This window comes from Coffea arabica, chromosome 3c (assembly GCF_036785885.1).
Source record: "Coffea arabica cultivar ET-39 chromosome 3c, Coffea Arabica ET-39 HiFi, whole genome shotgun sequence".
NCBI classification, from domain to species: Eukaryota; Viridiplantae; Streptophyta; class Magnoliopsida; order Gentianales; family Rubiaceae; genus Coffea; species Coffea arabica.
This window is the reverse complement of record NC_092314.1, coordinates 18,717,997-18,732,645: the sequence shown is the minus strand read 5'-3', so window position 1 is coordinate 18,732,645 and position 14,649 is coordinate 18,717,997. Positions and strand designations below refer to the sequence as shown.

The 14,649-nt window shown below is 36.9% G+C and overlaps 2 protein-coding genes across 2 annotated transcripts; both read right to left on the bottom strand.

The window, feature by feature from the left end:
- Positions 1–6,408: 6,408 nt before the first annotated feature.
- LOC113734850 (F-box/kelch-repeat protein At3g23880-like) lies at positions 6,409–8,733 on the bottom strand. Its single transcript, XM_027261598.2, has one exon. The coding sequence runs from the start codon at positions 8,404–8,406 to the stop codon at positions 7,246–7,248; it is 1,161 nt and encodes a 386-aa protein (XP_027117399.1). The 5' UTR covers positions 8,407–8,733; the 3' UTR covers positions 6,409–7,245.
- Positions 8,734–13,207: 4,474 nt separating this feature from the next.
- Positions 13,208–14,423, bottom strand: LOC113735727 (F-box protein CPR1-like). Its single transcript, XM_072083018.1, has 3 exons — positions 14,242–14,423; positions 13,679–14,091; positions 13,208–13,593 (listed from the first exon to the last, which is right to left on the bottom strand). Exons 1-3 carry the CDS (start codon positions 14,421–14,423, stop codon positions 13,208–13,210), a joined length of 981 nt encoding a protein of 326 aa, XP_071939119.1.
- Positions 14,424–14,649: the final 226 nt, after the last annotated feature.

Genomic DNA, 14,649 nt, shown 5'->3' with positions numbered 1-14,649 from the left:
ATCATAGCAAACTTATTTGTGCCTTGAAAAGATTTGCTTTCTTTTGTTTGAGAAAACTTTTGTTTTTCATTTTAGAGAAACTCGTTCAAGTCATTAATTCTTTTCTTTAACAAATTTTGTTCCTCCAACATTTTTTCATAAAACTTTGTTTTCTCTTCCAACTTCCTTTTCAAAACATTTTTTTTGATTTTTTAAATCATCATTTTCCATTCTCAAACATTTGTTTTCTTGAAAAAGTTTGGAGTTTTCTTCCAACAAATCATTTATTTTTGTTTTCAAATCTTTATTTTTAGCATAAGATTTTCTCAAACTTTTATGCATTTTAATCATAAGAATTTTCACATCATCATCTTCATTATCTTCATCACAAGAAGAGTAATAAGAACTTACCTCATCTTCTCCAACGGCCATTAGTGCCATTTGGGCCAACTCTCCTTTTTCTCTTTTTGAATTGCATTCATCCCATGTAATTTTGCAATCTCCTCTTGAACATCTCTTGTTGAAGATCTTCTTGAAACTTTTGATTTGAGGAGTTATATCATTGTCCACTTCCATGATTTCATTACCCATGAAGGATGGGTTATCCCCCACTTGAGATGCTTTAAAAGCTATGCCTCTCTTATGCATTCTTGCATTTTCTTCCTCTTGCACTTTGAATTTCAGCTTTAATTCATAAGAGGTTAGGGTATCCACAAGAGATTCAATGGACATAGAATTTAAATCCTTTGCCTCTTCTATAGCATTTATTTTGTTTTCCCATTCTTTTGGCAAGGCATTCAAAATCTTTCTATTTTTCTCACCCAAAGAATATTCTTTTCCAAGCAATTTAAGATCTTGAATAATGTCACAAAATCTACTACACATCTTATCAACATTTTCAAGAGGCTGCATTTTGAAAAATTCATATTGAGAAACAAGCAAAGATTTCTTTTGTTCTTTAATATCTTGGTTACCTTCATGAAATACACACAATTTATCCCAAATATTTTTAGCCGATTTACAACCTTTAATCCTACTAGAATCATTTACATCTAATGCATTGTACAATATATGCATGGCCTTGGCATTCAAAGAAAGATATCTCTTGTCTTTTTCATTCAATTCTTGTCTAGTCTTTAATCTACTCAAATTAGTGGTAGAGTCAACTATTCTAGCTTCATAAGGACCATCTTCCACCACATACCATAATTCAATATAAACGGATTGTAAGAAAATTATCATTCTTTGTTTCCACATGCTAAAATGAGAACCATTAAACATAGGTGGTCTATCAATAGATTGCCCTTCTAAAAAGAAAACTTTTATGGTTGCCATGATCTTTACTCTAAGCGGTTAAACTTAATCTCAAGGAGACCAAGCTCTGATACCAATTGTAATGCCCGGTGCAACCCAATGAGTACAAACAATTTCACAATGATGCACAAAGATATATCAAATTTAAGTACAATAAAGAAAACTTAATTAAAGAGAAAAGATAAGAAATGCAAACCAAATATCAATCCAATAGCTTCTTCAATTGATGGCGATGCTAACCAAGATGTACAAGTGAAGGTTCACTCCTTTCTCACCCCAAACACTCTTTGGTTGAGCCAAGGAGTTTTACAACAATTCTAGTTAACCCTCAACAACCTACACTTGAAAGATCACTCACCCAATTAAGAACTATTTTATACAAATGAGGCAACCTTCACCAAGGTTTTACCACTCCAAGTGATAGGTTCACCTTCACCAAGGTTTTCACTTGAGCAACCTCACAACCCAACTTTCCCAACCCCTTATACAACCAACAAAGAATCTTTCTACTCAAAAATCTCACTTGTAAGCTTGTATTTTGTGTTGGCAAAAGTCCCTTGTCTTCTTGTGCTTTGGGGTGTTTATAGAAGGTGAGAAATGGCTCCAAAAGGCTCTCCAACGGTCAAATATTAAATGCTGTCAAAACTAGCCGTTGGCCTGTCGGTCAAATATTAAATGCTGTCAAAACTAGCCGTTGGCCTGTCGGACGTCCGAGACCTCCTGTCGGACGTCCGAACCCTGCGTCCAAATCACCTGTCGGACGTCCGAACCCTGCGCCCGAACGTAGGCAGAGAGTCATCAAATCTTTGCGAAATTTCTCGGACGTCCGATGCGATCGATGTGCGTCCGAGGCGTGCGTCCGATCCTTCCGGACGTCCGATGCTTCCTCACGAGCGTCCGACAGAGTTTCCTTCTTGATGTTCTTCATCCTTTCGGACGTCCGATAGCGTCCGACATGAGTGCCCTGTTTTTGCTTCTTCTTTTATGCCACAAGAATCTGTTCTAACAAATTACTCACATAAAAACATTAGCCCAAATCTACATATTGGTTTGTTAATCATCAAAACCAAGGATTGATCGACCAAGGTCAACAAGCTCAAACCTTGAATCGAGAACCACATTAGGGAGGTGTGAGTTTAAACTAAGTGTTTGGATTGGAGATTATTTGGAAACATATTTTTTTGGCAGAATATCATAATATTTTTTGTAATGTGATAAATGTAAATAAAAAGATGATTAAAAAAATAAAAATATAATTAAAAATTATGCTTATAATATAATCAAATAATTTTTTACAAATAGAAACATATCCATACACTTGAGACTTTCTCTCGTCTGGGATCCGCCTCAGAGAAGGCTGCTGGAATACTCGGATCCAGCTTGCACGGAATGATGATAGAAAAACGGGATAATTTCAGAAACCTCCTTGAGGCTTTCGATAATTTTATTGAACTCTCTTGAGATTTAAAAAATTACATATACCTCCTTTTTCATTTAAAATAACAATTTTACCCTTGAATATTTTCATGAAATTCTCTTATTTGGTATTCTTATATTTAGAATGAGTTTTAGAAGTAAAATTTTCAAGTTTATGAATAAATTAGGGTTTGGCAACCTGACCCCGTAAAAAGGGGTTTCGCCAAAAAAAAATGAAAGAGTTTTAAAATTTTTTTTCATTTTTTTCCTTCTTATTCCTATTTTTTAATTTTTCGCCGATAAAACTGTAGAATTATCACTATTGATTCTAGTTTCTATTGTAACCAAATGTCGAATTAATGATTTTTTTAACGAGTTAGTTTTATATGTAACCAAATGTTTTTATGTCAATTGGCAGGATATTTGATTTTGACTTTAGAAAGCTAGTTTTAGAATTTTGTGCCTTCGTATTTAGGTTTAAATTAACCTTTGGCATCCGGCCTATGTTATATCTAGGTACATCAACTGGACATTGAATTCGTAGCCAATCCTATAACAAAACGTTCCAAAGAAAAGAACCACTTTGGAGGATGTTTTCTAATTATGGGGACATGCTTAGAATTATATAAAAAATTACAAATAGCGACATAGTGTCGGCTTTAAAGATTTGATTAGATGTTTGTCAAGCCTTCCTTAAACCTGCATAGATTAACAGCCCAACCGTACTCCATCATCCATGACCAAGTTGTCCAACTTGCCCAATGAAATTTTGGGGGGATATCCTCAAGTTCCTACCAGTCAAGATGCTCTATCAATTCAAATCCAAATCATGGCGTCCCACACTAAAGAAAAAAAGAAAAAGAAAAACGCATCAAGGGCAGTCATCAGAATGGCGTCCTAAAAGGTTTACAACCATCGTTGGTTAAAAAAAAGGAAAATTCTAACGACATAACATAAATAAATTAATGGATAACCCTCCTCCTTGATTTTAGAAATTTTCATATTGGTGTCTATCGATTAGTAATGTCGTGATTTATTGTCGCTTTTTATAGATGAACTCTAAGAAAATAATGCAATGCTTAGGTCACTACATATACATCATTTTTAATGTCATGTGTGAGATTTATAAAAATTTGTTCCATGTTCACTTTGTATTCAAAGTGAGTTACACCCCGGAGAAATGAATCTATATATATCTTGTACTTTGATCCCAAACAAACTATAAATTTGTGAAGTTGTTTTTTCGTCATAACCAGAAGAATAGTACTGATGAAGACAAAATCTTATTTCCATTTAACACTTCTGCGCCTTAATTAAAAATATTTGACAATCAACATGTCTACCGGCTTGCCGAATCAAAAAGCAAATTCCCAGGGAGAAAGACAAGGAAGAAGAATGCGAATACACATTCAAGTTATTGAAAAAGCAGTTGGTTTATGATTGCAATATTCGTTCACCAAGTAATCTTACTTATTTCGGAGCAAATTGGACTCAATAGAAAGGCACCCACGTATTATTAAAAAGGGATAATTTCAGAAACCTTCCCTAAAATTCTTAACAATTTCGCTCAGCTGCCCTCAGGCTTAAGTAATTACACTGATCTCCCTTCATGCAGTAAAATGACTGCAATATGCTTCACTTTTACATAATCTCATACCGCAAAAATAGAAAAACAGATGCCGTACAGCTACTACAGTCAGTCTTCTACTCTTAACGAACGGCAGCTCTCTCTTCCAGTCTCTCCCTCCTACTCCTCTATTTTTTCCTTCCATAGCTATAACCGCAGTTTGTTTCACCACAGTGCAATCCATCCCAATCCTTGTACCACATCATCCGACCTTCTCTTTTACAAAATAAATTGGGAAAGTTATCAAATTGAAATTGCCAAATTACAGGTTGTTGGCATTAGGGGTGCTAGCAAGTTAAGCTGCTCGCGAGTAGCTCGCGAGCAGCTTGATCAAAAGCTTGACTCGAGCTCGGTAAAATCGAGCTCGAGCTACTCGTTAAATTTAACGAGTCGAGTTCGAGCTCAAGAAATAAATATTCGAGTGCTCGTCGAGCTTAATCGAGTTTTCATATTTTATTTATATTATATATTTATATTATATTATATATTATATATTATATATTTTTAAAAAAATTATAGATTTATTTCAAAACTCGAGCTCTAACTAGAGCTCGAGTAGCTCGGGCTTGATATTTACTCGAGCTTAATCGAGCTCAAACGAGTCGAGCTCGAGTTTAGTTTTATTTCATCGAGTCGAGCTCGAGTCCAAATTTTTTTACTCGATCGAGCTCGAGCTTGAGCTCAAGTAGCACAAATTTTGATCGAGCTCGAGCTCGAGCTCGAGTATGGTGCTACTCGAGCTCGACTCGGCTCGATAGCACCTCTAGTTGGCATGCATAAAAAGGATGGCAGTGAAAGAGACTAGAAAACAAAAGTGATGGCTAAAAGTGGAAAAGGAATTGGATGTTATGCGGTCATGCCAAATTTGTGAGAAAAAAAAAGATTTTCTGGGATGTCAAAAACTGCATTTGGGTTTCTTTTGACGTCAGTCATGGGTGCTGGTTTGCCTCAAGATACAGGATTTGGTCTCTGGTTTTTGTTGTGAATTGCTCCGGTGTTATATTGGTAGTGATTAGACTGTGTTGTATTAGGAATGTTGCAAGCCTTAGCATTGACCAATACTAGTATATGTTGTTGGCATAATTTGAGTTTTGGAGGTAGTGATTGTAGTTGATTTGCACCGGAAGTTTTAGGGTACCGATGGATGATTTTGAATTGTCAAAAATTTTGGGAATCTAAAAATCCAATTTTAGTGGCTGATGAGTTGGTTAGTGTGGTGGATCTGCCATTTGCAATGGTTGCAGTGAGGATGAATGCGCAACGGGTGCTTTTTGCCCCCTAACATAAGGAATACAACGGATTTTTAAGGATCATTATAGCTGGTTGGATTTATATTGTTACTGAAATATTAGAAAGAGGGAAAATTGGTATAATTTTTAAAATTACAAGGGAGCTGCCTGCAATCTTGATTTCAATTTTCCACATAGCAATGAATTTTTGGGCCTGCCCAAAGTCATTCCCATCGTTAATGCACCAACACGTCCAGGAAAATCAGGATCGGCCCACAAAAAATACCTCTTCTCCCCTTCGAACTTGTGAAACTTCCAACTTCTCCTCTTCGGCTTTTATACCGCTTCCCAGCTCCGTCAAACGATAGGAAGACAAGGCGAAAAAAGGGGAAAAAAAACTTAATTACAAGAACAATAAATTAAAAAAAGATGGAGCAAGCATAATTTTACCTGTTCAAAGCATTTAATTACTTCTTAAGTTGAATTTTAACAACAATTAATTTAAGAATCAAAGCCACATTAAAAAGTCGATCACAGCGATGGATTTCGGTAAATTTCTTCTAGTGAAGCATTTCTCGTTTCTATTACCAAATCAGGGTTATAATTGTTTAACTACTTTAGCCTATGTGGAGAAGTGAACATTTCAATGAGCTTGTGAACATTTTAACCTCATTATTCCCTTCCCCTAACCTTTAGCAAATTATGCAAAAACGGAAATCAATATGTGATAAATCAAAGATTAATAATTGTTCATTGATAAAAAAAAAAAAAAGAGAATTCTGATTTAAGATATCAATAATGTGCAAACCATAAAAAAGATATAATGAAGTATCTTCCTGTCAATTACCAATCTTCAAACTAAAATCTTTGATTCCCAATGGTTTCGATACCATAATGTACTACAAATGTTTAAGCTGGAGACAGGAATCTCCACAAGAATCTGCAGCAACAATTTGGAAGCATTATTATGGGTTCTGTATTAGGAACTTCACATGGACCAGCAGATTATCAAGCAACAAGATCATAGAGTTGAGACTTTGAGGGACTCAAACAATGACTCAAGAGGGATTTCATTTTCTTCTGCATTGCAAAATTGTCTAACTCAAGACAATAAAACTCTGATCACCTTCTCCAAGTGACCAACAGAAATCATCAGGTACAAGGTGCAGATTGAGTTGGACATGCTGCATTCAGCATACCCCAAAAGAACATGTGTGAGACAGCTGCACAGGTGCATCAGAGGTGAACTTTAACCATCTTCTTGGGACATTGTTGACCTGATTATTAACCACTAGCAACTTTATTCTTAACTCTGATGTAGCGTATTACATCAGGGAGTAACAACACAAGCAACAGAGGAGCATCAAGTTGCATCTATGTGTTGCGATGAATGCCCCAAATTATAGCTCAAATTAGACTGTAAACATAAGACAACCAAGAAAGAAATTTGCAACAAGATAGGATGTACTTGCCAAGTCAACCAAAAACTACCAGAAGAAGAAGCTGATCAGGACAAGAAGCATTATCTACCAGATTGCTAAGATGAATTTATGGAGTTGAACAAACAAGTAGTTCTGTGGGAATGATCCTTACAGTGATTACTTGCATATTAAGATTGCTTAAAGCAGTTACTTCAATAGTTCAATTAGCCTCTTTGACCACTGTCACTGCTATATCCTCTTAGTCCATCATAAGCCAGGGTTGAACCAAGCTTTCAACATGCATATTTGCTGCAGCATATCCATGGAATCTATTAAGTTGAGGGTTATTGTCAGGATAATTTTTCAGATCATATACCATCAGAATCGATCCATGTAAGACAACAACTTCACCATTTTTCTTTTGAAAAAATAGTGGCGGGGAATAAAAATTATACCAAAGATCATCTCCAACTATGACATTAAAGATCTTGGTCCAAGACTCTTTAACTCCATACTCCTTCATAACCCACACATCAACAGTAAGGTAATGATCACAGAGCACAGCAAACTTTCCTTCGAGTTCCCCTAATGCTGGATCAATTCCATGTTCTCCGTAATAAGGCAGCTCAAACTCCTCACACATCTCATTTTCTAAATTAATTGAAACAACACAAGGACGTACCACCCAGTGCAGCTTCCCATTAAAAAGCTTTCCTGGTTTGTCCAATTCTACTCCTTCCCTAAAATTTTCGATACTCCTCCAGGAATCAGTGCTTATACTGTAAATCCTCACTTGCGTGACACGGTATACACCATCCAGTTTTGATCTCTCTGCTAAGATGGCTACTACTTTATAATCATCACTAGACTTGTCATATCCAAACCCGTAGACACAATAAAACCATCCAGGTGATCTCCCTTCAAAAGTAGGCCCAGGCAATTTCTTGCACTTTCTTGTACAAGGGTTCCACAAGTACACATCATACCTAACCTCAAGGCAAATCAATCCATCACAAGAGCCCACCATACAAAATGAACGCTTGACTAATTCCTCTGGGAGTGAAACATTAGTTGCAAGATCAGCCGGTGGTGTATCAAGAAAAGATTGAAGAGAACAAGACTTGACAATAGCATGTGATAAATCAAGTAAAATGACCTTGTGATGAGTGTAATCCTTATCATCATCAGACAACTTGAGGTGGGCTTTGATGAATCGTGAGCTAAAGGTCAAAGAAAGCCAAGATTTCGAAACACACCTGAATTTCAGGAGAGACTTGACTGGTAGCCTTAGGAGGATCTCAGTGATGAGTTCAAAGGGGAGGTTTGGGAGGATGGATTGGTCTGAATCTTGTGATCTAGCAATCTGGCTGTCCGTGGTAGCGTTTGAAGTTTGATCTTCAAGGTTTTCTTCGTTATTCATCTTACCTTGAAGAAGTCGAAGGCAATCAATAGCAGCAGGCCAGATGAGGATTTCTCGAGCTCTTGGTGAGTATTGGATGTTATCTCAGAAACCACTATCGCTTCAGTTCTTTGTCTATGGTATGCAATTGACTTTAGTTGACTTCATATTTTTTCCTAAGCCACCTCAATTATTGGTTTTAAACTTTCAAGATCCTATATTATGTTCACTTGTCTGGTAGAGGACAGAATAAGACGCTCTTATTTCAACAAAATCCATCAACTTAGTGTTGATCATAGCATTTCATGTCATGCTCCAAAAAAATTTGATTTACAAGTTTGGAAATCCGTTCGGTGTTGGGGGGAGGTCTCCTGGTACTGTACAAGATATAAATGGAAACAACTTACAAAGTCATGTTTTTGGAAAATAGATTTCTTAGACATTGTATTACTCGTGTACACAATAAATTCACGTCATTAACAGATAAAATGCTGAATTCTTTTTACCGGGATGCAACTTCTCAGGCTCACACTTTTTCACCTATGTATTAACCCAGCAAATGCAATAATTTTGTTATCAAGCCAACCAAACTTTATGATCTCAGCACCGCCTCATGGCATCTGGTAAATTAATACCGTCAAGTAAGCCTCTGCTCGCTACAAAAATCTGATAGAGTAGGGTCTGCTGCTAGTTCTAGCACCCACTGCCTTCTTGCATACAAAAGATAGGGAGGTTCAGATAATTAGCTTTCTGGAGGCAGCCTTTAAGTATTTCATGTTTAATGTAATACAAGTTTTCCGGATGCTTCCAACAGAAATGAGAAGATTGATTCCAGTATAGAGACATTCGTTCATGCCTCTAGCATAAATTTGTAAAACCACCATGATCTCCATGGTGGTGCAAGATGACAAGCAAGCATGGTATGCCAGCTTCAAAATCACGTCTCAATGAATTTGGACTAGTTTCTTGTAAGACTGATTCTAACTGTTAATATTTCAAGTCCACTATGTTCCATTTTTTTTTTGTTTTGTAGATAGAAATACAGATGATGCTAATGCTTAACTGAAGAAATTCAAAGTCAAATAGCAAAATATCAAGAATATCTCGATATGCAGCCATGAACCAGAATTGTTACTCAATCCACCTAAAGAGAACCATCTGATATTAGAGTAATGAAATTGATTATACCTTCGACCAAGGCTTTGAATCTTTGAAAAGTCAATACATTCAGAAGTTACATTATGTGCTTCAAATTCTTTACATTCATTTCCTTCAAACTCTTGTATTTAAATTTTTCTGTCCATCAATTTGATTCTCAAAATGGAAACACTAAATAGCCTATTTGACGCAGGAACGCGTGGCATATTGCAGTCCTTTATGACCCCTTTCTTCCTCCTGTTTTCATATCAATCCCTTGTGAGTTTTATCTCTTTCTTCTTCCTGTTTAGTTACACCTCTCTCATTTGGCATTCTGTAAAACATGCTTGCCCCTGAAGTACCATAACTCAATTTACCCCTAAAAGGAAGCGTTCTTCTATTCCAGGATTAGGATTAGGCATTGTATAAACCATTCTCATGATAAGTGGAACATCATTAGTCAAGCAAAAGACGGTAGGCAGAAGATGGTAGATACAAATCAAGGCCACAGTACCCACTATAGACCAATTCTTATCCCATCCACTGTACAATTAGTGTTCTCCCTGGCTTATTACTCATCAATGTTCCGCAAGTATGAAGATGTGTTTCCTTTAATAAACTTTATCTAGTGTTTCGGTTCTGGTCTACAGCAGATTGTTTACCAACTGGAAAGGCAACTACTTCAGCAAAAAGAAGTTCCAGACTTGAATCCACAGGCAGAACATGTGATAAACTTTGTGCAAATACATTTCAGGGTCTTCCAGCATGTTTGGACGTCCTTTTCTTGGTAAATTGTTATGGCTCTCTCTCTCAATATTCGATGATTGACTTTACTTAAGGAAATGAATCGTGCTATCAGTATAATGAGAGTGTTATGTTCCCTTCTATTTTCATATTAACAGAGAATCAAGGCAAAGAAGTACCCATTAACAGCACCCTACTCCTCCCCAAAAAACGCAGGACAAGGAAGGAAAGAAAATACAAATGCGACTCAATGAACAATGAAGGAATCTTCAAAATGAGCAGCAATTCAATCCAATACTGCAAAGGCATAAAAGTACCCATTAACACCACCCTACTCCCCCCAAAAAATGCAGGTCAAGGAAGAAAAGAAAATTCAAATGTGACTCAATGAACAATGAAGGAATTATCAAAATGAGCACCACTTCAATTCAATACTCTTGAATGCTGTTTCCTTTTTAATCCATTGACATACAAGCCTCTTAGCAATTAGCAAAGCTTTTGAAACATGCCTGCCAATCAATTAACTAGGAATTTGACAAGAAGGTAATCACTTTCTGCGATTAAGTCCCAAGAAGGTCAAACGCGTGCCAAACAACAGACATAGAATATATGCAAAGTCTGATGCAACCCAATCGTGGGGTTAGTTAATAATTGATACCTAAACATTAAACTAAACAGTGTAGAGCACAGAGAAATTGTAGTTCAGATACAATTATACATAAGCAGATGATATATATACTGATTCCAACTAATCGCCTTCCTGACTACAGAATTCCTAGAAAGCTATGCTGAGAATTTTTGGAATAATAGCGCAAATGTTCATGTCATATTGGAGTTAGATATTCTTAGGTGAAAAAGTTGATACCTCATGACCGAAAAGAAATAATTGATGTTATAGGGCACTTTTGATGCAACAGAGGAAGCAAAGTTGTATATGTGGGGAAACCACAGGAATCACTTACGTTAATGTAGTTCTCTTACCCTGTCATTGGTAAATTAATCCTCTGTTCCATAATCAGCCGCAAAGGAAACTAGGCTTTCAATACAAATATGCCGCTTAACACATCAATAATTTGTTATCTCAGAAACCTGAATGATCCATCATCTGCATTATAAATGGATAAAACATGCTTCACCATAATCTAAAAGGCAGAAAGCTGGGATCCAACATTCAACACCAGAACCATTTCATAGCGCACAACAATTACTTCATTCCATAATATTTCATCTTATACTCAATCAACAATGTATCTGACTTCTTGTATAATTATCTAAAGCAGGCAGCGAGTTACTCCTAACACTCCTATGCTGAAACAAAGCTACCATCCTCCTTTTCATAATTAGGTAGCATGAACTCTCCATAAGTATCTTTCCTGACACCAATGTACGTAGCACCAAATTAAAGCAAACATTGGCTGAGCAGTACAACCGAACCCCTCTTGTAAACCACTTGACCCTCGTCCCAAAATTAGCCACCTTTGCGTCTCACCTAGCAAACTTACCAAAAGCTAGTGCACAAGAATCCTAACCATTATTTTCTAAAATCACAGGTCCCAAAGGTATAAATCATCCCTATTCCAGAACATAAATCAACCCAATACAATAACACAAGCAAAAAGACGAGAACTTTGTGTCATTGGGTCTCAATGTCAATTAAATTGGTGAACGGTTCAGTTGGTAAAGACTGGAGACTACTACAGTCCTTAAAACAAATGAATTATGCTATCTAGGGATGCAAAACATGAATTATGCTAGGGATATTTTGATGCAGAATTTCATGAATTATGAACTTGATAATAATGAAAGCGATTTTTTTAGACACGCTATAACTTAGTGAGACTTTACTTGGAGTCTTTGGAGCAATCAAGTGATGAGTTTTACAGGGAAGCTCTGAAACTTGGAAATGTTCAAATTTTGGGTGGAAATGAAGGAAACTCAAGAGTCTAGGATTTGAGTCTCCAAGTTGGGTTTCTTTTTCCTGCCATGGCGAGGTCTGCTTTGGCTAGAGTTCACAGCAACCAGGCAAGGAGCTTTGAGCTTTAACGGGCCTTGTGTCTCTTTTTCTTGTTCAAGTTAGAAGTTTACCTGTTTTCTTGAACAACAAATTGCTCAAGGTCTAAAAAGCTAGTAGTTCTAGGGAATTACAGGTTTTCTCCTTCTAGAAAGTCCTTCCTTCTACTATGGACGTCATAGTATCAACAAAGTTATAGTGATTTGGACCTAAGTTACACTTTTGCATCATGAAGTAACTATCACAGAAGAACCATTCGAATGTATGCAATTTTAACATCGTACAAAAGTGAACATGAAGCCAGAAGAGAGATCAGTCCCTAAGCTTCTGTTGGCATATATTGCCATTTTAATCTAAGCTTGGCAAGGGAACGAGATCGAAACAAATTACAGAGTCCTCCTGTTGCTAAATGTACTACTGAATTAGCCCCACTATTTACATGCTTTCTTGTATGGATACTGATTCTTTATTTCATGCTTGTTCAGAGAATTTGAGCGTTCGATATGCACCTTATCTGGTGTATGTGATTTTGCCTATCAATAAAGATATAGAGATTACATAAAATAACTAAGAAAATGAATAAACACACAAAAAATAATGCAATTCGAGCTGCTGGCTCTAACACCATCAATTATCAAATGTGTTAAAGAAAGAAAATGCTGCAAGAATTAAAATGTACTATATGTAGTCGAGTGCCACAAAATGCACAATCAAGCTGTCTGGACAACAACAATTTCATCAATTGGAAAAGGAGGAAATTTTTCTTTCGTTTTTAACAAGATGGTAGCTTGATGGTATTCAATTGCTCATCTTGGTAATTGGAAAAGGAGGACAATTTTTTTTTTAATCGAGATGGTAGCTTGATGGTATTCAATTGTCTCGTTTTGGTTGCTTTCCCCTACTTGTTGCTGTTGCTTCTCTCTTGCATCATTAGTAGCAGGGCGAAACTAGGCTTTCTGTGTAAACAAATGCATAATAAGCTCTTATCTCTTGATCTCGAAATGAAATATCAACACATGTAGCATTCTCTGGATTGTAGAGTACCAATTTGGATCCAAGTAACAGTAAAACTTCACCCTTCTCTGATCGGCACAATGGTGTAAAAACTGAACTCCTGCTCGGTTTATTAATCAGGATGGTGAACACCTTAGTCCACGATTCTGTAACCCCATATTCCTTCATAATCCAAACATCCGTATGATCATCATTCTCATCACAAAGTAAACAGAGGCACCCTTGGAAAACATTCAAGGTTGACTCAAGCTCAGACTCGGAATCTTCATCACATTTAGGTTTCTTTATCTGTCCATACATACCTGTTGCTAAATCAAGAGAACCAATATATCCACAATCTTCTCTATCCAGTGACCAATGAAGCTTCCCACCCATTCACAAACCTACCGTATTCCTCCAAAGGATAAACACCTTGAAAATCCCCTATACTCCTCCAAGTTTCACTCTTTGTGCTATAGACCTTAACCTCAGACCCAGAGGGCTCACCATGGTCATCAACAACGCACACCACCGCTGCCACTTTGTAATCATCATTAATCTCGTCATATCCAAAACCCCATGATATATAATACTCAAAGTCCCATGATGTATAATGTTCATCCTCTTCAAGCCTAATGCCCAAATCTGGTGCTTTCTTGGATTCTCGAGTAGATGGGTTCCACAAAATTATGTTACTTGGCCTAACGGAAATACAAATTAATCCATCACAGCACCCCACAACTGAAACAAAATTAAAGGGTGCTTCAAATGGGGGATAATCAATGTCAACTGTATCAGTAGCTGGTGCATATAATAATGAGCTAAGAGAACAATGTATGAGATAATAATTCCAGTCAAAACACCTCAAAATGAGCACCCTTTGGCTGTTTGTTGAGGAATTGATGAAGTTGAGATGGGTTTTGATGAATCACTGGCTTTTAATTAAGGAAAGCCATGATTTTGAAACGCACTTGAATTTCATGAGGGAATTCATTGGCAGCCTTAAGAGGATCTCAGAGATGAGGTCGTGTGGAAGGCTGGAGATTGTCAGTGGGTCTGAATCTTGACTTGAAGCAGAGGGTAGTTGACTCTGGGATGTAGCTGCGATGGAATCTGACTGGTGAGTGCAGATGTTGTTGCTTGTGTTTTCCATCTGTTTTGAGTGATTTGCCTTTCGCTTGGAGGTTCTCTTTGCTGCCAAGAAAGAAGAAATGGCTGGGTTTCACCCGATAGCGTTGACAGTTCAGACATCTGTTTGTTGAGTCTTGATGAACCTTTCTCACTCAAATTTTCAGCGAATGTTGGAGACTTGAAGATTGAAGACAACCAGGTACACCCAGAACAATAATAAAATGAAGATGTCAGGCATCCATGTTGTG